Genomic DNA, 24,647 nt, shown 5'->3' with positions numbered 1-24,647 from the left:
TCACAAAAAGCTTCATTATTAGCAACAGCAGAAACATTAGCTACAGAGTTAGGAGCAACACTAAGATTATCTAATTTTTGACAAATAGACGTTATTTGAGCTTGCAAAAAGGATACGAAATCAACATTATGTTTTCCTTTATTTGCAAACCCTCTCGGATTCCCGTATTGGGAATTGTGTACTTCCATGTCTTCGATAACCTGTCCTGCATCGTCCACATTTAAATTCATGAACCTCCCATTGGCTGCAGAATCTAGCACTGATCTAAAAGAATTTTCAAGTCCATTATAGAATGCTTGGATCAACTGCCATTGTGCTAGATTTTGGTGGGGGCACTCTCTCTGTATCCTTGAACCTCTCCCAAGCCTCATATAGCGTTTGGTCGGCCTCTTGAGCGAAATTCTGAATAGCACTCCTTAGTACCGCTGTTCTCTCTGCAGGATAGTATTTATTATAGAAATTCAAAGCAAGAGTTTCCCAATCAGTAATACCAAGTGCAGTTCTATTCAAACCATTAAACCATAGTTTAGCTTTGCCACATAATGAAAAAGGAAAAATAATCTCCCTGATTTGGTCTTGCGTGACCCCGGCTTGTCTAATGGTGTTACAATACTAGCAAAAATCTGCGATGTGAAGATTAGGATCTTCACCCTTAGCTCCACTGAATTGCTTCCTCTCTATCAAAGTGATAATTTGGGGCTTGATTTTGAACTGAACTCCATCTAGTGCCGGAGTGGGAGTAAGGTGCGGGAAATCTATGAGCTTCGGCTGCGAGTAGTCACTGAGTTTCTTCTGGGCCGTCATCTCTGATTCGGAATCTGAAAGAGTATCTGTGTCACTAGAATCAGAGGGAGGATCTCTTCAACTGTTGTCCTCCTCGGAACCCGCCAGAATTTGTCTATAGATTTTCCTTTTCCTATGAAAAGAGTGCTCGATCTCAGGATCGAATGGGATGTAACCTAATCTGGAACACCTGGGCATAAACAAGGAACTAAAAGACAAATATGAGAATTGCCTCAAAGAACTAACGTTCTCTGATACAAAAGGGGGTAATCTAGACTACAAAAAAATAATCAGAAAATAAAAATAAAACCGTTTCCCCGGCAACGACGCCAAATTTTGACAGGGTAAAGTCGTATCCCCTAATCTAAAGTAATTACCTAAGTCCTCTAACTAAAGTAAATAGGGAAGTAGGGTCCAACTCCATAGGGAAACAAGTCTTTCTACTCCTAATTAATTATTATAATCTAAATTATCTAAGTAACCAATATTATTGTGAATAAATTCTATACTACGAAGAATACGATTGAGGGAAATAAAGTAGGGAGAAATCAAATATTAAGAGACCTAGGGAATAGGTTCACTAATAAACAATATTCCAGGGCAAATCATAATAAGCAATCATCAAGCATTGATTAATCAGATTATAAAGGGTTTTCGCTACGTATTATAATCACAGTTAATTACCGGTATTAAATCTCATCTGTTGAATCTCGACTTAACCATTTATAAATTAGTCCGCCTATTGAAACTAAGCAAAAACATCAATTCTCATCTGTCGAATCTCGAATTAATATTGCTAAACTCATACAATTAAATCTGGCCAAACCTAATTGCATAGCATTAAAACAATCAATAGGAAATTAACCAAACATTGATAATCAACAATCACAAAATTACCCCTTCATATTATTTATTAGATCCCCATAAACCCTAGAATTAAAACTACTCAAGCATCATCATAACTAAACTAATCAAATGAACAAAGCAAAACATAATCAAAGAAGTAAACAAAATAACTGAAATTAAAAGAGAAGAAATTGTTACCAAAAGAAATCCGGATTAATGAAAGTAATTAAGAACAAAAGTTGAGAGAGAATTTAAGAGAGAGAAAAATCCTAAGTAGAGAGAGAAAGTTTTAAAGAAGAAGGTAATTAGAATTTACGTACATAATTCGTACTTAAACATTTCTCAAAACAAAAATTAAAACTAATCTAATCAACTCTAAGAAAAACACGCGCCTGATCAGGCGAAGGGCCGCCCGATCGGGCCTGCCTTTTTTACAACGCCCTGCTGGTATGCCGCGCCCGATCGAGCTTACGCTCACCCGATCGGGCGCCTTCTTCCTTGAAGGTTCTTGTGCGAGCATCCGCCCGATCGGGCGTATGCTTGCCTGATCGGGGCCGGTCTTCTTCTTCGAGGCTTGGATTTCGATTGGGCTCAATTCCTCGGCCCAATCTAAGTTTCCACATCGGGTCTTGATCAATCGATCCAATAGCCCCGGTATCTCATACCGAGCCCTTAATTACCAGCTCTCACCGATCCCGGGCTTCAAGAGCGGTCGTGTCCTTCTAGCTTCCGTAGTTGATCCATGAAAACCAAGGAAAATGCTCCAAAAGTGCAATTTCCTGTAAAATACAACTAAAACTACGAAAACACTAGAAAACACAAATTAGTAATAAAAGTGGCCCTAAAGAGCCAAAAACACTACTAATTATGACCATGGGACGGGGGTAAAACACTATATAAATTGGACATATCAGCAGTCGTCTAGTTACTGTAGCGACCTCCCCAATAGGTGCCAACGCGAAACTCGCGGGGAGATGGTCTCGCCGACGCAAGCGAAGGAAAGTACTCGTAGAACCAAATCTACAAAAGATAAAAGATATCATTAAGTGCTAATAAGTGCTTAGAGCTAACTTTGTAAGAGATGAATTATACCTCTACGACTCTCTAAAAGCTAGACAGAGTGATGTTTCCTGTGTCCGGTGTCGACAGGAGTCTCGCAATCCTTGTAGAAAGTCAGCATCAGCCAAGCTGGCCCAATCATAAGTCCCGATCATCTGAAGATTGCGGACAGCAAGAAGGTACTAAAGAAGCACCCTACTACCCTTGTTTGGGGAAAACATCCCTGACAGCAAAATAAGTGCAAAGATGCGCACCCGCTGCTCTCGGGTAGTCGCATCGTCCTCAAAAGCCATCGTCAGAGTCGACCGGTGAATGCACCTGGAGTTGAATCGTGATGGCTCCACCTCAGCACGGGCCTGAACAACAATCAGACCCAACAACTCATCGACCTCAGGAGAGAAAACGTTGATGGAGCTGCCGAACGGCAACGCAGTCAAACTAAACTCCAGTCCCGAGATGAGATTGAAGTCGGCTGGGGTGACAATCATCTCACCCCATGGAAAGTATAAAGTGTTGGTGGTATCCCTGAAGAACTCCACCAAAGCGCGAACCATGTGGTGGCTTGCGTCAAATAAGTACATGGACTGCGTGGCCTAAAACAGGGCAGTCAGCCCGCAAGACTCCCAAAGAAGGCGCAACCCCTCATCGTCGCTGAAATACTTGTCGTACAGCTTGCCCAGGGTGTCATTGCTCGAGTCGTGGCTGCGCGTCCTACCGTTAGTGATCCCGCGACGCACCCTCTCTGAAATGTGGTGCTCGGGGGCAAAGAACAGCGTCCGCTCGTCCCAATCAGGGAAGGGATCGAGAGAAGTGGACGGGTCGGCGTCCTCCTGAATGGGCTCGTGTTCCCGTCGTGTGTCTTGGGATCGGGAACCGTAAATTCACTGTCTAGTCATACTACATTGTGCAGAATTGACAAAAATCAAGGTTCTATAGTATCTAAGGTTCGCTTAGCCGTATGATACTATGTTCGCAAAACACAGAGTGCGTAGTACTAAACAGAGCACAATTTCAATTCAAGCATATATGGCATTTTTCAAGCAACCAAATGATTTCTTGCAATATTATGAGCATTGCTAGCTAAAACATCAAGAACAGGCCACATTGTTTTCCCGACCTTAAGAGGTTCAACAATGGTGAATCATTTGTTTCTTCACCAAATTGAGTCAAACAAGTCTCAAAATACTCCCAATGCAATATATAAATATAATCAAGCAATTTCATGGCATAAAATTTGACAAACTAAGCGAATTGAGCAATATAAGTTTTGAATTTTCAATAAATTCGTGAATAAACATGAACGAAATTCATCAAAAATTCGAGTGATTTTGGAAAAAACTTACATAAATCAGTAAACTAGATGAACAAAGCTTTGATTTGCAACAAATTTGAGTGAATTTGGTTGAGAAACGAGCAAGAATGAGTAATTCGAAGCTTTCCGCAGCGAACTTGAAAGAAATAGAAGCAGTAGCAGCCACATGAGGAAGAAATGGGATTTATACAAAAATCCTGACTGCAGCGTCGCACGACAGCTCTGTCGTCGAGCGACAGAGTGCAGCGCCTGGCGACAGGGAAAAATCGCGGCGCTGGAGACGTTGCAGCGGCGACAGAACACTAAGCCTCTCAGAATGATTATTTCGACCTCATTCAGCAATTTTGGGTTCCTTGGTACGCCAGTTAGCCCCTATAAGCAACTTGACATGATTTAAGTAATCGGCTTGGTTACAATCGCATTAAGTGATCGACCTGATAAATGATCGTCTCAGTTAGCTTAAAGCGCCTAAAAATTGGCTCACTACAAAGGCGCCGATATACTGGTTCACAAACAACAAAAGCACTGACATACTAGTTCACAATTCAAAAGCAACGGCATACTGGTTCACAAGATGCAAAAGCGCCGACGCACTGGTATAGCAAAAGACAAGTTCAAGCAAACTTTAAAGGATCGGCAGGCGTTGGTCTTCGGTGATACTCTTCTGAGTATTATCGCAACAATTGAGGATAGCTTCAGGCGAAGCAATCTTCGATCATGTTCCCTAGCTTGCAAAAAATGGTCACGAAGAGCTAGAAGGTCGTTTCCGGCAAAGAAATCTTTGATAGGGTTCTCTAGCTTGCGGAAGACTGTCACGGCATAATTGAAGGCAGTTACAGGCGTAGCAATCTTCAGGCGGTATCCCCTAACTTGAGGAAGATCGACAAACTAAAGAAACTCTTTGTTCAGAGACGCGTGAACATATCATCAAAGCTCTTTGCTTAGAGACGCGTGGGCATATCACTCAAAGCTCTTTGTTCAGAGACGCGTGGACATATCAACATCAAAGTGGCAAGATGGCGTTCCCTAGCTTGTGGAAGGTTTTCAACAGCAAAAACAGCAGCAAATCGGTTACTTCAGAGACATGTGCTCGATGATGCAAGATACACGTTTCTTTAACTCTCTTATCTGTTTTAACTAATGCTAGTTTGCAGGTATCGGCGTTACAAGAATGATTTGGGATTGTAGAACGTTCTGAATCATTCTCCGTCCCTTTCGATACTTTGACTTTTGTTTTTGAAACTTGCGTTTCTCCAAACTCAGTCAAAGTGTGGGCTTCTGTAGACACCCATTTGTGACTCCCCAAAACCAAACCCGGTGATGAATACCTTTCACGTCGAATCATAATCGAGTGAAGTGAAAGTGTGGAAAGTCTGGTGTTGCGGTTAGTTTTTAATTCTCTTCTTTCTCTCTATTTTTGAAAACCTATTTTTATGAAAATATCCAATCCTGTTTAGTTTGGTCCATGGAAAGGTTCCAATAATGGTGTAGTTGGATCGGGTTTAAAAAGAGCTTTCCAACGATATATTATAAGCCCAATTCCGATGAATAATGAGGAAGTTATGGCTGAATTACTAAACTGGGTCCGGTTTGATTTTTATATGCGGCCCAATGATCTAGAGGATGACCTATTATGATTTATCATTCCTAATGCAATTAGGATTGATTATAGTCTTCTAGAATCTTCTAGAAGGTTCTTTTGAATCCTAATGTGATTAGCATTGATAATTGAGTTTTAAGAGTTTTATTTAGAATAAAAGAAGTGTTTTAAAGGAAATTCCAGTTTTACCCTTCGTACGCTTAAATTTTATCAAAATATGAAAACGTGTGGAAAAAAACTGTCTGCAGAACCACACTACAGGCTGTTGCCTGGCGACAGGCCTGACGCTACGGCGACACGTCTGTCGTCTAGCGACAGAGGTGTGTGTGGCGACAGCGTCGTATTTTATTCTTTTCGAAACTCTGATTCTTTTTTATCATAATCCGGCTTATTTTTGTTATAAATAGCCTCCTAAAACCTCCATTTTTGGATCACCAACTCTTATCAAGAAATTCTTGACACACTCTCTCTCTTTTCTAAACTAGCCTTTTCTCAAATACAAAATTACGCATTCACAAGATCTAGACACACCTAGCCCAATTCGAAGTTGATTTCGCCCTAGACGTGAAAGGTTTGATATTTTTTAGGGTTTGGTCCCAAATCTCTCTTTCAATTATTTAATTTAATTGTTTTGATTTAATATTTTCCTTGAAGTTACTAACGTGTATTTTGTTATTAGAAAGAAGTACGAGGCATCCAATTAAGTGTTTTAATTGTTTTCATTGTTATTATGACATAAAAATCATGTTTAGGTTATTATTTTTATTCCTAGTATCATGTTAGGATGTTTTATTGCTTCCTAGTATCATGTTTAGAGTAATAATTAAAAGTTCTAATATCAAATATGTTTGGTTATGATGTTTCCTGTTTTCTTTCCTAATAGTATGTTAATATCATGTTAGGGCTAAATATTTTATCTTTAATGTTTAGTGACATGGTAGGGTTTGTTATTAATCTTGTTAGTATCATGCCTAGGATCTTGCTATTATTATGCTTTAACATGATTATTTTAATTATTGTGATTGTTATTATGATTATTATAATAATAATAATTATTATTCTTATTATTATGTTGCTTGATATATATTTATTGTTATTGCTTGATCACGCCTTTTATGCATGTTTAAAGAGAATTTGTACTTGTAATCACGCTTAATAAGATAATAAATAATCTTGTTTAGGGTTAATTTGATTATAATTCAAGTGATCGCCAATAATAGATTTATTTGTGCATTAAAATTCAACTAACATAGATAAACCGGTTAAGGGTAAACTTATTGATTGCATGTTAGTCAGAAAGCGCACAAGAATACGAGAAGAATAAAGTAGAGGCCTATTATTAGGGCATGTTCTTTCTCTTTTAGATTGGATTTGTACCTTCATCCTCAAACTTCTAGTCTTGGTTCCAGACCTATTGGAGTTAACGATCTCTTGGATCGTTAATAAGGGGTGTAACCTTCACCCCGTGAACGGTTTACAAGTTCCTAAAACTTGTTGGCGACTCTTTTACTCTAGTTTCCTTCCCTTTGGACGCCACCATACTTAAGTGTATGATCACAGTGGGGTTCAAGTTTGGGGTAATGATTGAAATATTCCCTAAAATATGTAAGCTACAATTTGACTTAGCTTGTTTATTGTTGGTTATGGTGTCTATAGCATCACTTCAAGCAGCATATGGAACAAATAAAAAAAGCTTAGTGCAGATGCATACAACTACTTACATGACATTCCACCTGCTCATTGGTCAAGACATAAGTTCAACTCTCACTCCAAGTCAGGTATGCTCTTGAACAATTGTTGTGGAAGCTTCAATAATGTTCTTAGAGAAGCTATAACAAAGCCTATACTGTAGCTGATGGAGTGGGTAAGAAGATATGTCATAGGAAGATTTTTTGCAAAAAAGGAAGGGCTCAAATCTTTCACTGGTGTCATAATGTCAACTTTCTTGAAGTTTGTGCATAGAGGTCCGCATCAAGTGTCCAACATGAGAGTAACTCAAGCTGACTTAACGGAGTTTAAAGTTGATGACACAGAAGACACTTATGTTGTCAACCTAGACACAAAAGCTTGCAGCTGCAATAGATGGACACTCATGGGAATTCCTTGCTGGCATGCACTTACCTGTGTTCAATTGAGAAGGCTTGACACTGAGCAATTTAGTCACCTAACTTATCATGTGGAGACATACACCAAGACATATGCTCCAACTTTTAAAGCAATGTCAGGTCATCAGCAGTGGGAAGTCACTCCTTATCCAAGGCCATTACCTCCTACACACAAAAACTTACCTGGAAGGCCTTCAAGTAAAAAGAGAAAGAAAGAAGTTAGGGAAGAGAAAAAGATAAAGAATGTCAAGAGGGAAAAGGTGCAAAACAAATGCTCTAATTGTGGGGGTTGGGGCATTACAAGAATAAGAGTCCATCCCCACCTATTGATAAGTCACATAGGCCTCCTGGAAGACCAAAGAGTGTTGTACGAACAAGGCAAGCAGTACCAGTCTAAGCAGCAGAAACTACCTCATCCCAAGCTTCACAGCACTCCATCTCAATGTCTGCACCACATGGGACCTAGAATTCTAGTTGAATATTGCCTTGAAGTTGAACATGTTTTTTTTTGTTGTAGAACAATTGGTGTAGTTGGTTATCAAAAGTTGTATGTGATCAATGTTGCTACTTAAAACTAATTTTTTGTGAACAAACTCATGATGTGAAGATCTGTTTATGATCACAGCTACTTGTTTTATGTTATGCCAAATTTGAAGAGTCTTGTTGCTTTAATTTTTCTTTACTTTTACTTTTTTTTTGTCATACTTTTATTCAAATAAGATAATGGAGCAAGCAAGGAACATGAACCAAAAATGATTGATACCAAACTATATTGCTTTTTTATTTCATAAAAAGGGGTGCAAAATACACCACTTTCACTTAGCTTAACACCCCCCCCCCCACAGTGTACAAACCAAAATAAGTCAATAATACAACACTAACTTACACATCTACTTGCCAAAATAACCCCACTAACTTAGCAATCTAAGCAAACATTTTCATCAACAAAGACACTGACAATCACAGAAATAACAACACAAAAACCAATCTGCTTAAACCCCCCTGCCTTAGGGCTTAAAGGTTTTTGTGTTCTTCTAAACACAACATCCTAGCTTTGACGATTGTCAGTTTCTATTTCCCTCCTGTGCCTCTCAACCACAAGGAAATTAATCACAACACGCTGCCAATCTGTTTGATCCTCATCTAGCCATTTGAATGTGTTGCAACATCATTCACCAGTGTCATGGTCGTACTTTTTGCAAGCCTCGAACCTTCTTCCTAGATTATCATGAGTCCAGGAGGTTCTCTTCACACAAGGAAAGCCACATTCGCAATTCACCATTTTACCTACAATAAGACAGAAAAACAGTGGTATTAGAGTACACAGAAGAACAGTTTTGGAGATTTGATGACTACAACTGTGAAAGAAATTGATGAAGATCCCTAATTTACATTTTAATTTATCTGATTTTGGGGGAAAAGTTGCCCTAATTTGGAATTGAGTGATTTGGCACTTCAACAAAATAAATCAAAGGTAACAATGCAAAACCATTGCCTAATATAAAAAAAGTGTTGCCTTGTAGCTAAGACAACACATATGAGGCGTAATTTATGCCCCCGTTGTCTATTCATAAGGCAACACATTTTTATTCAAAGGCAACAATTTTGAAAGCTTAGGTAAAATGATACATAAGGCAACACTTTAACAAAGACAACAAATGAAAAATGTTGCCATCTAAGAAGATAATTCAAAAATGTTGTCACTCCCAAGCATTTAGTAGTTGGTAGGGCTCGAACTTGTGACCTCTACCAAAATTACTCATATATATATATATATATATATATATATATATATATATATGTTGTCATTTTAATATAAATGTTGCTATAGATGGCAACATAGATATTAATATAACATTTTTCAAACAATAGTTTTGTTATTGTTATCTTTTCATGCAACAATTATTATATTTGTTGTCTTAGACAAGAAAAAGGTAACACTTTAAGCGACTGTTGCCTTATATAGTCTAGAGCAACACTTTTTTTTTATTACTTTAGTTCAAGGTAACAAATAAGTACTGTTGCGTTAGATTATTAAGAGTAACATTTCTGTAAGTGTTGCAATCTTAAGTGTTGCCTATTCTCATTTTTTTTGTAGTGTGGGGAGGGCTTTCCTACACTATATATAGAGGGGAAATAAGGGAGCCAAAACGAAGGAGGGAAAATCAATAATTGTAGGCTGCAAGTAGGAAAATAAAGGAGTCAACACCAGAAAGTCTTGGTCAATGCCGGAAAAGTAAGCCCAGGTTTCATTCAACAAAAAAGTGATCGTGGTGGTTTTTTTTAACAAAGAATGTTTTAAAAGGTTTTTTCTTGCAAAATGAGCCATTTAAAAGGTTTTTTTTTCTGACAAATTTTCCTAAAAACAATAATTAACACATGAAACTTAATTATTTTTTAATATTCGTTTTATTATACTAAAAATGATTTTAATGCAGTTATCATAAATTTCTAGCAAGTAGACCCCACTCAAGTCTCTTTAATGTTCTTTACTTTTTTTTTTTAAATCAAAATTGATGTCAATCTAGTCTATATCTATACTTCTATATTAAAAAAACGTTCCTAAAAATATTTATGTTCCACGTGTGCCACATCACAACTCAATAGCCAATGACATCATGTCACGTCACCATTCAATATTTCATGGCAATGTTAACTAAAAAATGCATGGAAGGAGGTTTGAACCCCTAACCTCATGAAATGAATATCACACATCTTTCCATCTTAACTAGCAATAATTTATGCTCCATTCATCCATATAAATGTATATAAATATAGAATTAAAAAAAAAAAACCAAACTAAAAACAAATGAAACCTATACTATTCTTTTAATTCTTTTCAATATATTAACTTTATATTTCTAAATTTACTAAAAAAATCAAACTTTTTTTTTTAAAAAAAAAAACCCTCTAACAACATCCCAGGGCAGCGCCTGGATCAACACACTAGTTAGTACTCCCTCTGTTTTTTAAAACTTGCTCCATTTCTATTTTTTGCACTCTTCATTTGTCCTACTTTGACAAATGTTTGTGATTTATACATAAGAAAAAAAATGTAATCTTGTGGGTACTTGTTGGAATCATCTCAATGAATAGATTATTAATTTTCAATTGTTAGAATTTATTTTTATTGATAATTAAAGATATTAGTGATCAAAGATTAGTATCGACATGCGTGTCCGATAGAAATGGAGCAAATATTTAAAAACGGAGGGAGTATTACAAGCTGATGTCAATAATTATAACATCCTTTAAAGTTGGTGTCTGATCACAACCATCTTTCCTTTCTACGAACGAACAAAAAAAAAAAAGTCAAAGTCATCAGTGGAACGAACACTTGAAGAGGGGCTGGTGATACAATTGAACCAACCGAAGGGTAAAGCTTGGTTCGTGGAGGCGGATGCACGATCCGCATGGTGCATCCGCTCCGAAGTACAAAAAGGCAGAATGAACATGCAGGTATATACTAATGTACATAGGCATATAAAAGAACATAGTGTTTATTTATAATGTACATGGACATATACATAAAAGAACATAGTGTTCATTTGTAATGTACATCAGATTTTTGTGCAACAATTTTGTATATTATTTTTGTATAATAATATAATTATTTTTTTTGTTAAATGAAATAGATAAATAGTACTATAATTATTTTTTTACCATACATTAATTACAAATCATTTCAAATTTTTTTTTTTTACCAAAAGTTCACTTTCTCTCCCCAAACAAAACTTCAAACCCATTTAAATTCCTCAAATCTCAAGCAAAATTTCAAGAAATTTGAAATTTTGAGTCCAAAATTGTTCAAGATGACAAATAAAAACGGAAGGTAAGACCAAATTCGACATTCATACTTGTTTATTTGTCATTCAAACTTGTTTATTTTTAGTTTTAGTGTTTGTTTTTTTATAAATTTGATTGAAAATTGTAATATTTGATTTTTATTGGGAATTAATTGCGATTTTGATGTTATTTTGTTGTTGCAATGAGAAATAAAATGAAGTTCTTGAAGAAGATCATTCGATTAATCCATTTTTGAAGAAAAAAGCAAGCAAATAGACAATTTTAGAAAAAGTTGTAGATTCAAATAATGCAATGTACATTAAAATACAAATACAGTAAAATGTTCTTTTTTTTCATATACTTATATGATGCAAATAATTCAATGTACATTAAACATGTAACCAACATTATAACATATATGTTCATTAGAATATAATACAATGTACATTATAATACAATAAAATGTAATTTTTTATATGCATACACGGTCATTTATACCATATGTACATTTACTATATGAATAATGTTCTTTAATATTATCACGTTCTTTACTAATATTACAAATGTTCTTTAGATTTACAAAAAAAAACACATATAAAACTAGATGTTCTTTATAAAATACCTATATGTTCTTCATAAAAACAACTATATATTCTTTATTGAACAACTAAATGTTATTCCGCCTTTTTTTAAAAGAAAATCGGATGCATAGTGCATCCGCCTCCACAAAAAAAATTTCAACCGAAGGGACCTTTGTATAATTAGAATACGAGTTAGGGTCTAAGCTGTATTCCAAAAATCCTTGGAAAATAAAACCTCTGTTGAACGAACAGAAAAAGCTGAGAAGCTGAAATACTCCCACAAAACAAGAAGACAAGGCGAAATGGCCACTATTGCTGCCGCAAGATCCATTTTCCGATCAACCTCCGCCCGCAGCGCCGCCGCTAAGTTCGCTTCTGGCACCAAATCTGCTCGCTCTGCCTTTCGCACTCCCGTCAATAACTCCCTCTCTCAGCGCATCTTCAGGCGTGTCTTTTTTCCTCCAATTGCACTGAAAATTTGTTGTCAATTTTTTTTTAATTTTTTTTTTTATCATAATTTGAATCATTTTAGAGTTTTTTTTTGGAAATTTGGTGGTAAAATTTACGGATTGTGTATCGTTGATTTGGGAGAACAAATAAAAAAGGATTTGGTTGTTTTATGTAGGTGCCCTGTTGAATTGAGTGTTTGTTTGGAGACAATGCAGCCGTTTCATACTGTAACTGCTTCGGCGTTGATGACTTCAATGCTTTCGATATCTCCCCGTTGTTATGGTTGGGTTCCTGATGGTAAGTTCAGTTGAATTTTATGTACATTTTTCAATGGATTATGTGCAGAATATTGGTTATACAGTATATGGTATATTTGATGTGATTTAAGTGTGTTGGATGAGTGATGGATTGTCATATGTTATTTTAGTGGGTTTGATTGCTATTATATTGATACTCTCTGGAAATTTTGTCTTTGAATTGATTTATGCTGTTACCACAATCAGGTAATTTAGTTTCTTAATAAAATATTTATTTTTGATAAAGTAGCAATCTTGTAAATGAATTAGATTAATTCTGTTTGATGTTAGTAATAGCTTGTTCTTGAATAGTTTCGTTGATGCAATGAGGTGGTTGGTACGACTGTCGCGTGTCTACCAAAAATAAACCTAACTAAAATCTCCTAAAATGCAACAGGGTAAGCTAGTGTCTATCCCACAGAGAATTGGATTATCAAATTATTACTTGAGTAAGTTAGAAACCCCTGTTTTGAAGAAATAATGATATGATCTAATAAATAAGCTACAGACCAGAAAACGAATAAAATACGGGATATAACTAATGAAATTGAAATACGCTAAAACCAAGAATAATGAAATAGGGAACTGGAAGACGTATTATAGCATCGGAGTATCAATTGTCCGTCGAATCATATATAATCATGATTATATCTTAATGTTCACCAATGAACACAAACAAGCATTTGAAACTTCCCTTAATTGCAAATAGGCCAAACAAGCTCTTGGAATATTGTCTTACCAACTAATAATCTAGAACAAGATCTCTAGACTCAATTAATTAGTAGCATTAATGACAAGGAAGTAGTTAACTTAAGCCACAAATCTCACAATCTTGGACTTGTGCAACCATGATCTTAGGTATTACGACAAGTTTTAGTCACCAATCAAACACCTAATCACTAATAATGGTATCAACTAGGACAATTACGGATCACAAGTTAATAGTCTAGTTGTCAACCTAGCAAATTATATTAAAGATGCCCGGTCTCAAATATAATCAACCAGTTTGTAATATTCAAACGGATTACGAAACCAATTAAGAATATAAATATAATACCCAAGAATTACAACATATCAATTCTCACAATCCAATAATCTAATGCATAATTGATCTCCCTACCCTACTAATAATTTAGCCTGTCATAACAAATATTGAGGTAACTATAATATAATGCATAAAAATCATAATAACACTAATTAACAAAACACATAAATGAAAATAAAACTAATAATTAAATTAATCTAGCAAATTGTATACCAGCTAAGTATATAGTCGCATTCAAGCAAAATTAACAAAGTGAAAGCACTGACTTTCATTTTTATTCTCCAAAAGCAAAACTAATACTGCTACTTATCCAAGATAAACCAAGACTGACAATCGAATGAAAAGAAAATGAAAACATAAATACAGTATCAAATTTTCTAGTGAGAATCAGAGTAAACACAAGCAGATTCGAGTCGCCTTCTAGTCTGTCTTGCTTATCACCTGTTTGCTAGATACCACGCAAAATTCATCAATTTGCTGCTCTGAACCTAGCCCAGAAAATCCCCAAAATAAAACTCTCATAATCCCTCCAATTCGGCATCCCCATGTATATCCATAGGAGTCTTCGATCCCTAGCAAATCCAAGTTTTTCGCTCCAATAATTATCCAATTCCATCTCTATCTTCTATATTGTTATGATTGATACTCGCAAAAATCGCTCAATGGTTTACTTTGTATCTTACCCACAAGAACAGTAAGTGAAACTCTCAGTTTCTCTCTTTTGTTTTGTTTTGCTCAGTGAAACGTTGGTGTACGTCAAGGCCCATGTGGCTATTTACACTCAAGCATCACTGGGCTTAAAGTATGTGACTTAATTGAGTCTTGTGAGCTCCGCTTCTTTTGATCCAAGGAGTGGCTAAATGCATTTTGCTACCATAATCTTCTTTCCTACAAACAAACAAATAAAAATAGTAGTATCTCGTGTCCGGGAAAGAAAATATTTATAATACTCTTAAATTATCAAATGTCGACAAAAAAATCAAGAGTTTAATATATATATAAATAATATACTTTTACGATCCTATCGGTGATACTAGTTTTGGTTCTGGGTAAGTGGGTAGGCAGTGGTAATGGGTTTATATGGGGGAGATTTGAACATTATTCATGATACCTTAGAACTACTGATTAATTTAATTATTTCTCAAAGGTGAATGTTATACTTATCTAACTTATAAAGCCGAACAAACCTTTTGATATAAGCTAGCAGGCACTGCTATTCATTTGCTTCACTACCAAGTTGCCAAAAACTTTTTACTACTTTAAGCACCTTTTACATGGAAAACTTTTCTTTATGTAGTTATCAATTCGGGATATTATTGATAACTGTTCTTATTTGTGCTACATAGATATATAGATATAATCTAGTAATATGGATTTCTGTTTCAGTTTTATGTGTGTTTATATGGTTGCAAGTGAGGGATAAGCATATTTTTTTAAGTGTTAGAGGATCTACATCGAACTTTTTGATGGTTAAAATACTATAGATGTATCATTTAAACAAAGATGAAAAAATTATTGAAATTGTAAGTATAGTGAATAGCAGTTTATATATTTGGTTACTATTTTAAGGTCAAGAGTGAAAAATCTGAAAGTTTATAAATGCAGGCTTTTGACGGAATTTCATCCATATTCATAAAAGGTCTTAGGAATTAGGATTGATATAATGAAGCTATATTTTATTTGGAAGCCATTAATTTGTGGTCATCAGCGAGAATAGCATGCCATATAGAGTACTAAGAGTAGTGTTAGGAGGAGTTCGGAGTGAGGAGGTTGACAATTAAAGTTAATTCTCCCTTCATGTGGGTTTTTAATTAGTTGGTCACTCATATCACAACATAAGACTACTGTTACTAATTACTTTGTAATAAAAGTGTTTCCACCATCCACTCATGTGATCTATGTTATTAACTTTACTATCAAAATTCAAAATATGTGAAGTTGTTGGCTAATATATCTTTGTCATTGGTAGGTGCAACAAAGTTGACCTCAATAGTATCACTCATCCTTTTCAATTGCTGTGTAAAACTTATAGTACGCGCACGCGCGCACACACACACACACACAAATTTTGGAGAGCTATGTCTATTAACTAGCCTTTCCATATTAGCTTAGTTTTTTCACAATTGCCTTTTGTAAGATTTTAGGTGATACTACCTTCCAACTTGGTTTGGGATAGGTGTTTTTACATGTCCATGTGTGGTTATCCTCTTGACTTAAAAATTCTAAAGCATCAATCTCCAAATAAGCTTCCTAATGTATTATTTTCTTCTCTCTTGATCTAGGTATCTAACCCACAAGCCCCTTTATGCCCTTTCCTTACCTTGGACCATGTGGTAAGTCAACGCTCACCAAATGTTGAATTAAGTCACCAAATGATGAATTAAGTCACCAAAATCATCTCAGAGTTCTAGTAGATCTACATTTCATCTATGAATCTTCAAGTTCATTTAATTCACGTGCCTTAAAGCTTCAACTTCTAACTTTTCAACCTATTTAGTTGAGCAAGCCTCCTCTTTTTCACCATTCTTGCTATTCTGTCAACATCACTCAGCCACCACAAATTCTGACTTACAGCAGGAGTAAAGGACAGAGACAACAACAACATCAAGCAACACACCCACTACCATGAGCAGCAGCAACGGTTGAAGGAAATTGGCAGAGTACTTTTCAGTAATTACTTAGCTAGAAGACAAATTGTACTAATTGTTAACAATCAAGGGAATAGGCCAAATGCTTATATCTCAAGTAGTATAAATAGAATAGCATAAGGAGAGAGACAATTCTTTCAGAAATATTGTTTGAGACTTTGAGAGTCATGGCCTAAAGCCATGTGTACCGTACGCAAGCTTTCAGCTTAATCCAACGCCAATCCTTCGACTTAATCCTTGTTTATTTACGCTTTCCGTTGCATGTTTTTCTTATCGATGCTGTTGCTAGCTTCTTTTAATTATTATTACTATTTTTCGTAGGCTTGTAGTGTCTGTAAGAAAACATAGCATTTGAAGAATTCCCCATCTACCATAGTTTTAAAATTTATATGCTAGAAATGCTTTCTTCTTGAAGATTTGTTTTATCATTAATTGGTGTTTTCCTTAACCTTAAATCTAGTATTGAATTATAACCACCGAAGAGTTTAGTGTGGCTTCTAGCATTTCATTTTTGCTTGGTTTTTAATTGAAACATATCCTGTGATGCCAGTTTCACTGGTTTTTTCATGTTTCCTTTTATGCTTTATGTTACTCTTCTTGCATCTTCTATCCTAATTCCTAAGCTCTTCTACAATTGATGTGCTTTTAGGCTTTTCGGCAATCTGTTGGTTATCTCATTTAAGGTCTTGTTTGTCTTAGTTCATTGAAATGCGAACTTGCAACATGGTTAGATCAGATCTATATTAGACTAAATATCTATTCTCCTGTTATTTTTTGCTTTTAGTTCAGATAAGGTATAAGATATGGATTGATAAACTCAAATAAGATATGATAAGGACTCTAGAGTTCCAATAAGGTCTAGTAAGGCCTAATAATAAGGTCTAGGATGATAAGATAAGACAAAGGCTAATTACTTCATATAAGATAAGAGAGGTTAATGAGAGTCTGTCATGGCTCTTGGATGTAACTTCTTTTGATGTTTCTCATAATGTGCAGATAAAGCCTTCCTTTTCAACCTAAAAAAATGATCAGAGAAGTTCATGGTCGATAGATAAGATAGTGAAATTTTAGTGATGAGAACACCACCTTAACAAATATTAAATGTGTTGCTTGAAATAGTGGTAGTTTTTATTTGATCGATTTTGTGCTATGTAGTGACATGTTTTTATGTTGTACACATGCCATGGGAAATGTGTGGACTCAACATTTTGTAAAACAATTTTTTATGTTTAGGAATTTAAGGATGTTTGTTCAAGCTTCTAGGATCCTCATTAACTTCTAGGCAACCACATTGATTATAGAGTAGTTTCTACTCCTTAAGAAACCCAAAAGGGCAAAAGCAACTTTTACGGGCTGTAAAAATAAGTAACAATTTGAAGCTTTTCATTTATTGTTATTGTTATTCTTATTATTTATTGTTATTGTTATCGTTATTGTTATTATTATTATTTAATTTTTTTTTTTTCCTTTGTGTGGAGGAGTTTTCCATTTTTAATGACCATTTCAATATTTTTAAAATGCCCTTACACAATTTCCTTGTCCTATAAAAATATCAATGCTCTTATGTAATTCCATATTTTTTTCCTTACTTCCACATTAAGAACCAACAACAATAGTAGCAACAAAGCCTTGGTCTCAAATGATATGAGGTAAGCTAACATTAAAGAAAGTGCCTAAATGAAAGTGGATCTGAAATGAGAAAAAACATAGTGAGCAAAGGTGTAAAGTGAAAACCGGGAGGATAGAAGAGTAGAGTTTGAGAGAGGTTTTAAAAGAGGGTTAAAAGCATCTCCTATGACTAAAATTAATTTTCCTTGCCACTTAATATTTATGCTAATTTACTTTAAGCTAATCTGTACTCTAATGGTTAGCTACTAGGTATCTATATAATTGCGTTCCACATGTCAATAAATAATTAGCTAGCATTCTCCATCCCTTTCCCAACTTATGGGATTAAGGCTTTGATTGATTGATTCTCCATCCCTTTATCACCAATTAGCTTAAGACTTATATGAATTCAAGGCAAGCCCCTAGCTACAACAATAGGATTTGCTTTAAGGGAAGATAAAAAGAGGAAAAACATACGAGTAAAAATAACTTTTTTTTGAAAAAAAAAAACTTAACTCAGGATAATAGATATGAGAATGAGTTTAGGTAAAAGAAGAAAGTGTACACACACACAACGATCCTGTCAGGCTGTCACTTTGTCACTCTTCAATTTCCCTTACCTTCCTTAAAAGAGCCTTACTTAATCTATGTTTTACATGGCCAACCAACCTTAGAAATTTCTCTCTCATTCCTACTTTCTATAAGATATGATAAATGTAACCAACATTGCATTTTGTGGGGCATGCTAGGATCACATAAAAACCCTGTAGCAATTTTACACTTCAGCCAACCTGCTTTTGTTTGATCTAAGGACTATAATTCAAAAGGATAAGGAATTGTATGGAGACGTTGCTCATAAAAACTGTTTCTGTCGATTTGATATTTATGAGCTATTTAACATGTTCTGTCCTTGTTATCATTCTTTCTTGCAATTTGGTTAAAAACAATGATGTGTCTTAATGATAATTGAAGTGCTGTGTATGTTTTTATACCCATGTTTGAACTTCCCATGTCTGATGCAACTAATCAATTAATGGTTCATTAAAGGATAGTCCCAAAATTTTTGAATATCTATATAAAAAAGGTCCTTTGTCTAGAATTGTAATTCTATTAGCAAATTCATTGCACAACTTTTTTTATTCTTCATTCATTTAAATCAAATAATTGAAGATTAGAGTAACATCATTTTTGTAAGTCAGAATGGAACGAATGTGGCAAGAAGATTGATCCCTAAGGTTTGTTAGGAAATACAGGTTAGGTGGATATAGGATACAGATATACATCTGTAATTTGTATACCGGTGGAACTCTAGTAATTTCTTCCATTGTGAAGCTCGTGAAGCAACTTCTTCTGGGTAGTTTGGATGGGGAAAAAGTCACACACCTAGTCTTACTGACATCTCTATTCTGCATTGTTCCTTCTTCGCCACTTAGATGAGCGATAACTCTCTACCCCATTGCCCATAAGGTCTTGGGATCAATTAGTTTCACCTCTGCATGTATTGTTAGTCATTATTTGGTTTTAAGAATTTAATTTACAATTTCTGCTCCTATTATTTCCCTACTGTTTATGTAGATAGTCTTCACCTTTCTTGCAATATTTGGTGCTGAGGGTTTGTCTTATTTGCATCTTGTATTCAACTTCTATTATTACAAACTAAATTTAACATAAACATTGAGCAGGCTGACTGACTATGCGTGTTCAATCAGCTTGCAATGATGACGTGTGAAAATGCTCAGAAGATTCAACTGGAGTCTTGAACAGAATCGCCTTGTTACACTGTAACTGCTGCTATTTCATATTTTTTGTATCATACCTTCACCTGATCAACTAATACAAGATTACTGCAATATTTTTCATATATATATATATGGCATCATCATGTTGATATGCAACCTTGACTTAATATGCTTTATTTTGTGTGATCAATGGGTTCTTAGGCAAAACTTTTTTCTTTATATAAAGGTGGAGCTCAGTGTAAGCTGGATGGGAATTAGCTGCTGCGCATTTTGCTATTGTAATATCATTGATGATAATTTTCCTATTATAATGTGATGTAAACGCTTTAAAATAAATTTCTAATGCATCCAATCTATTTGAGATGGTCCAGGTGCATAAGCTTGCTCTTTTGAAAAAGTTAAAATTTCAGCAGTCGTCTTGAAGTGAGTCTGTTTGTCTGTCTTTAGTTTTCATTTAATTGAGTTGCTGCTACCTTCGGTGTCTGGTTAACAGGGATTTCTAAGGCCATCCTTCGAAGGAATTGACATGTTATTATAAAATGTCCATGTCTTGTTACCCCATTCCCTTTCCTTTTCTTTTACCTACATATGAATATTGCTTCATGTCTCATGTTAGAAATGTGGATTACCTTCCTTTTTTACTGCAATAATGGTATGAGATTGTTTAAAATTTGACATACATTCCCATTTATTAGACAATATTATTCATTTTCTAGGGCTGTAATTCATCATTTTTGAGCTGCTGGGGAGGTTTGCTGAGGAGATTAGTTTATTATTATAATCTATTTTCTTAACAAGTCTCAGCTTCAGTTGTAAGACGTGGGGACTGATTTTGGTATGATGTGTACTCTATGTTTTCCATTGTATTGTCAATGATTTTTGTCACCCGCTGTGAACATGTAGCAAAATTTTCCGCTACCAACTCATTGGCTCGTGCTAGCTTTAATAATAGAACTGCTGCATCCAAGGCATATTGATTCAATCACCTTTTTTTTAAAAAAAATTTTATTTTGTATTGATATGCTTGCAGTTACCTATGATTTAGTTGATTAGTTCTCTATCATTAGTTGGAATTTGTGTGGCGAAACCCTTAGCCAACCATTCCATTACATGGTATGTTTCTATACATATTACCAAATTATCCAAGGTTGACTTGTATCACCTGTTTTAGAAGTAGTATGCGCGTGTTTTCCTATTGTATCTCCTCACCCTTCTCATTCATGTGGGAACTTTGAATTATGCCTACACACAGCTTTTGAGTTTATTCCATCGAAATTCTAGCAGACCAGTCTCTTGTTTCTGATTAACTTAGAAAGATGCTATTCTAATAATCCCTTGCTGTTTGTTGGATGAAATTGGCGTACTCATAATCTATTAGTGCTTAGTGAGAGCAGCAGAGGTTACTGAACCCAAAATGCAGACTAATCTGGGAAGGATGGATCAGGAAAACATTATAGTTAGCTCCTTCATATAGATGCAGCCTATTGAAGATATAAAATAAATGGAATTTGTGATTAGGATAAAATGCTTTTTTTTGTTATACGGAGTATCTGATTTTTTTTTTTTTTTTTTTTTTTTTTTTTTTTTTTTTTTGACAACAACAAAACCCTAAATTAATCATAAACTAAAGTACACACTAGAACATTAGGGGTAGAACCATATAACAACTTTCGGTGGGATAAGACGCTTTCCTTTTTGAGCCACTCATCCTGCAAAACAAAGGGTTAGTAAAAAACAGAGGAAGTTAAACTTCTTAGAGAATGACTTTGCCTTCTAGCTCTGGAACGACAAGAAGAAACCAATAACTTCAAATTTTAAGAAGAGGAATTGTTGGGGCTTGCAACAGACTTCACCGGGGAGTAGACTGGAGCATCTGGAAGGGGCACCGACGTACTTTCACACGATGATGATACTTGATCAACCATACCTATGGTCGAATCTTCTTGTGCCAAATTTGGAGTTGCTTCACACCTATCATGCCCTTTCACAGGGGGGTGACTAACCTCCATTGGTGTAAAAACTTCTTGAGTTTTAACACAATCCATCTTCTTTGGATGATCGAGTACTCGGATGCTAATAAAATCCTTCTTGGAAGAGCAATAGTAGTGTGGTGTCCGTCCCTTAGAAATCGCTTCATACATTGTTGGAGTGAGATGCAAATAAGAATCAATACGTTTTCGGTTACAAAACCGATAACTTGACCCTGTAAGATTTGGGTTTTTTGTTTCTGAAGTTGACTTCAGATCAGAATTGTTATCAATAATGTTGGGCCTTCGATCTTGATCGATAGGGTTAGCTTTACCCTCCTCCGAATTCAAAGATTTGCCAGCAACATCCTTTTCCTTATTGGTGACATCTTTTACACCAATACACCTATGAGCACAACCATCTCCACTACCATCTCTTTTCTTTTCCCTTTTTTCTCTAACTTCCTCTTTTCTTCTTCTTTCCCAATTTTAGCATAATCTCTAAACATTTTATCCTCTCTTGTAACTGCAAGTGCCTCATTAACAAAATCCGGAGACCAATCCAATAAAGAGGTCACCTCATTGAGTTCTTGTTGAAACTCTCTGTTGGTGGGATCAATCCTAATTGCTTGTGCGAGATCCATAAAAGCTAAGTCGGGTTTATTGAGCTCTAAAGCTGCCACTGCCCTTCTACAGTAAGCTTTTACATTAGATGTATCATAACACAAAACTGCAGAACACAACTGACCCACCTTGTCAAAGTTTTTCTCTTTGACATAACAAGCACCCAAGTTCAGATTAAGAGCCACAGCTAGGCTCGAAAAAACAGATTTATCTTCATCATTACAGACTGTAACAAAGGATAAAATCTTGAGTGCAAGAGAGTATTTTGCAAGCGCTAATCCCATATTACTCTTTTTGTAGAAATTGTTACCTTCATCTTTCAAACCCTTAACAAAATCCAGAATACCAAAAGGATTCTCCAACTTTCCAACTAAAAGCTCTAATTTATGAGAAGAGATATCATTCTCTTTAACATGAGAAATACACAAAATTCCCCTAAGTTCTTCAAAATTATCCATAAAAACTTTAAACAAAGACAAACTAGAAATACCAAACAACTAGAAACTAAGGTTCAAATTGGTAACCAAATAGAAAACAAGCTTCTCCATAACTGAAACAAGGCATTCCAGAAAATCCATTGCGAAGAACACTCTAGCAAAGGAATGAAGGATGACCTCGGCCGACAGATGCGTTGCTGCCCTTACACCACTGAGAAAGATACTTGATACACAACCAATCGCGGATCCTTCGAACAGGGAATAGTCTCCGTGTATAAGACCCAAAATCCCCCAAATTCGAAAAACAAACCCTAACCCTAACCTTTCTTCAGTAAAATTGGGATGTTCGGACTAAAATAGCTAGGAGAAACGCGCCTAATTGGGCCCGAGGTCATCAAGAAATGCTCGCCGACGACCTTAGATGAGCAACGATGCTCTGGTCGCCGGCGGCAGCAGGGGAGGCTTGAGGGAGTTGAAGTTTCTGTTTTAGAGAGAAGGGAGAGCGTTTTTCCTGTTTTGAGAGTTGTTTAATCAGTGCACCTTTTTTCTTTTTAAGGAGCTACTGTTGATGGTGAGTAAATGACTGAAGAAGGCATTGGAAAATTTTTTGAGAGAATTGTGTGATATTCTCTCTCCTCTAGTTATACCTGATTGTTGGTGTAGCAAACCTTGCAGTTTGAAGTGCTTACCCAAAACTCTACACTGCCGATTTATTGCTCTAACCTTTAATTACAATTTGACGGGTTACACTATTTATACGTAGATTAGGGTTGATGCGAGAAGCATGATAGCTGAAACATTCAGAGCTCGAGATTTCGGATTAGACTCTTACATTAATCAAGCCTAGGGTTTCACCTAAAAATATTTTAATAAAAAAGATAATATAAGGGTTTTTTTTAAAAAAAATTTTATTTACTTAAACTATTGATTACCATTATAAGTGTTATTTTAATAAAAAAAAAATCCATAACTATCCTACCAGCAACCCCTCCTCAATCGGTGGCCATGCCTTTATCAGTGGCGGATCCAGAACTTATGAGTCACCATCAATAATTGATCACTTGTTTCAATCCAAAAATTATATAAAAAAAAAATTATATTTTACCAAAATAATTTCAATTCAAAAATAGGATATAAAAATACATACTATAAAACTATTACATTAAACTAACTTTATGATTTTTTACTTAAAAACAAGAATTATTAAAAAAAAAAGTTAGATAACTTAAGAAACTGGTTATTAAATATAACAGGTCTCTTTAATGAAATATGAAAGCAAAAATTATTCTAATTCAATGGCTGACAAAAAGAGACTTGTTATCTAGATAACAGTTCTCTAATGACGTGGTGAATAGCAGCAATAAAGAGACCACCTATCTGATATTTTAATAGGCGGTCTCATTGATATTTAAAAAACTAACAGTGGGCTAATCTCAAATAGAAGCAACAAAGAGACTGCCTATCTGTAATAGGCGGTCTCTTAGTTTTTTTTTTTTTTTTTTTTTTTTTTTCTTTTTTCTGGTGAGTCACATGAGTCACTATGCACCTTAATAGATTTGCCCCTGGCCTCTATCGGAGACGCCCAACCTCCCCCACTCCACCTTCTATCTTTCCCCCAATCTGACATCTCTCAATCTAGATTCCGGCAGCCTCTCTTCTCCTCCCCATTTCTGGCCTCTCCCATCCCTTTCCTCCCCGATTTCAACAACCACCAACAACACCATCGAAATAACAGCGCTTTAGCTGCTGCTCCTCCTTTAA

General features: G+C 35.4%; 1 protein-coding gene across 9 annotated transcripts; it reads left to right on the top strand.

Annotated features, from left to right (window-relative positions):
* The first annotated feature begins 12,215 nt into the window (after positions 1 to 12,215).
* LOC110683936 (protein NUCLEAR FUSION DEFECTIVE 6, chloroplastic/mitochondrial-like) lies at positions 12,216 to 21,447 on the top strand. 9 transcript variants are annotated; one of them, XM_021860375.1, is made up of 4 exons: positions 12,240 to 12,517; positions 12,698 to 12,819; positions 16,146 to 16,196; positions 16,415 to 16,541. In XM_021860375.1, exons 1-3 carry the CDS (start codon positions 12,375 to 12,377, stop codon positions 16,151 to 16,153), a joined length of 273 nt encoding a protein of 90 aa, XP_021716067.1. In that variant the 5' UTR covers positions 12,240 to 12,374; the 3' UTR covers positions 16,154 to 16,196; positions 16,415 to 16,541. The 9 variants fall into 9 exon arrangements, 8 of the variants coding, with proteins under 8 accessions (XP_021716028.1, XP_021716041.1, XP_021716034.1 ...); XM_021860367.1 differs by having other exon boundaries at positions 12,241 to 12,517; positions 16,438 to 16,577; XR_002503711.1 differs by lacking the exons at positions 16,146 to 16,196; positions 16,415 to 16,541 and adding exons at positions 19,829 to 19,900; positions 20,085 to 20,221 and having other exon boundaries at positions 12,244 to 12,517.
* Positions 21,448 to 24,647: the final 3,200 nt, after the last annotated feature.

The sequence above is a fragment of the Chenopodium quinoa genome, unplaced genomic scaffold (genome assembly GCF_001683475.1).
Source record: "Chenopodium quinoa cultivar QQ74 unplaced genomic scaffold, ASM168347v1, whole genome shotgun sequence".
Taxonomy (NCBI): Eukaryota; Viridiplantae; Streptophyta; class Magnoliopsida; order Caryophyllales; family Amaranthaceae; genus Chenopodium; species Chenopodium quinoa.
The sequence above is the reverse complement of the archived record's forward strand: the minus strand, read 5'-3'. Positions and strand labels throughout refer to the sequence as shown.

Bases quoted from the DNA above. Each gene is read 5' to 3' on its own strand.
- LOC110683936 (XM_021860336.1), top strand. From the start codon at position 12,375: ATGGCCACTATTGCTGCCGCAAGATCCATTTTCCGATCAACCTCCGCC. The intron at 12,518-12,697 runs GCGTGTCTTTTT...TGTTTTATGTAG, and splicing joins CTCTCTCAGCGCATCTTCAG to GTGCCCTGTTGAATTGAGTG. The intron at 12,820-16,437 runs GTAAGTTCAGTT...TCTGACTTACAG, and splicing joins TTATGGTTGGGTTCCTGATG to CAGGAGTAAAGGACAGAGAC.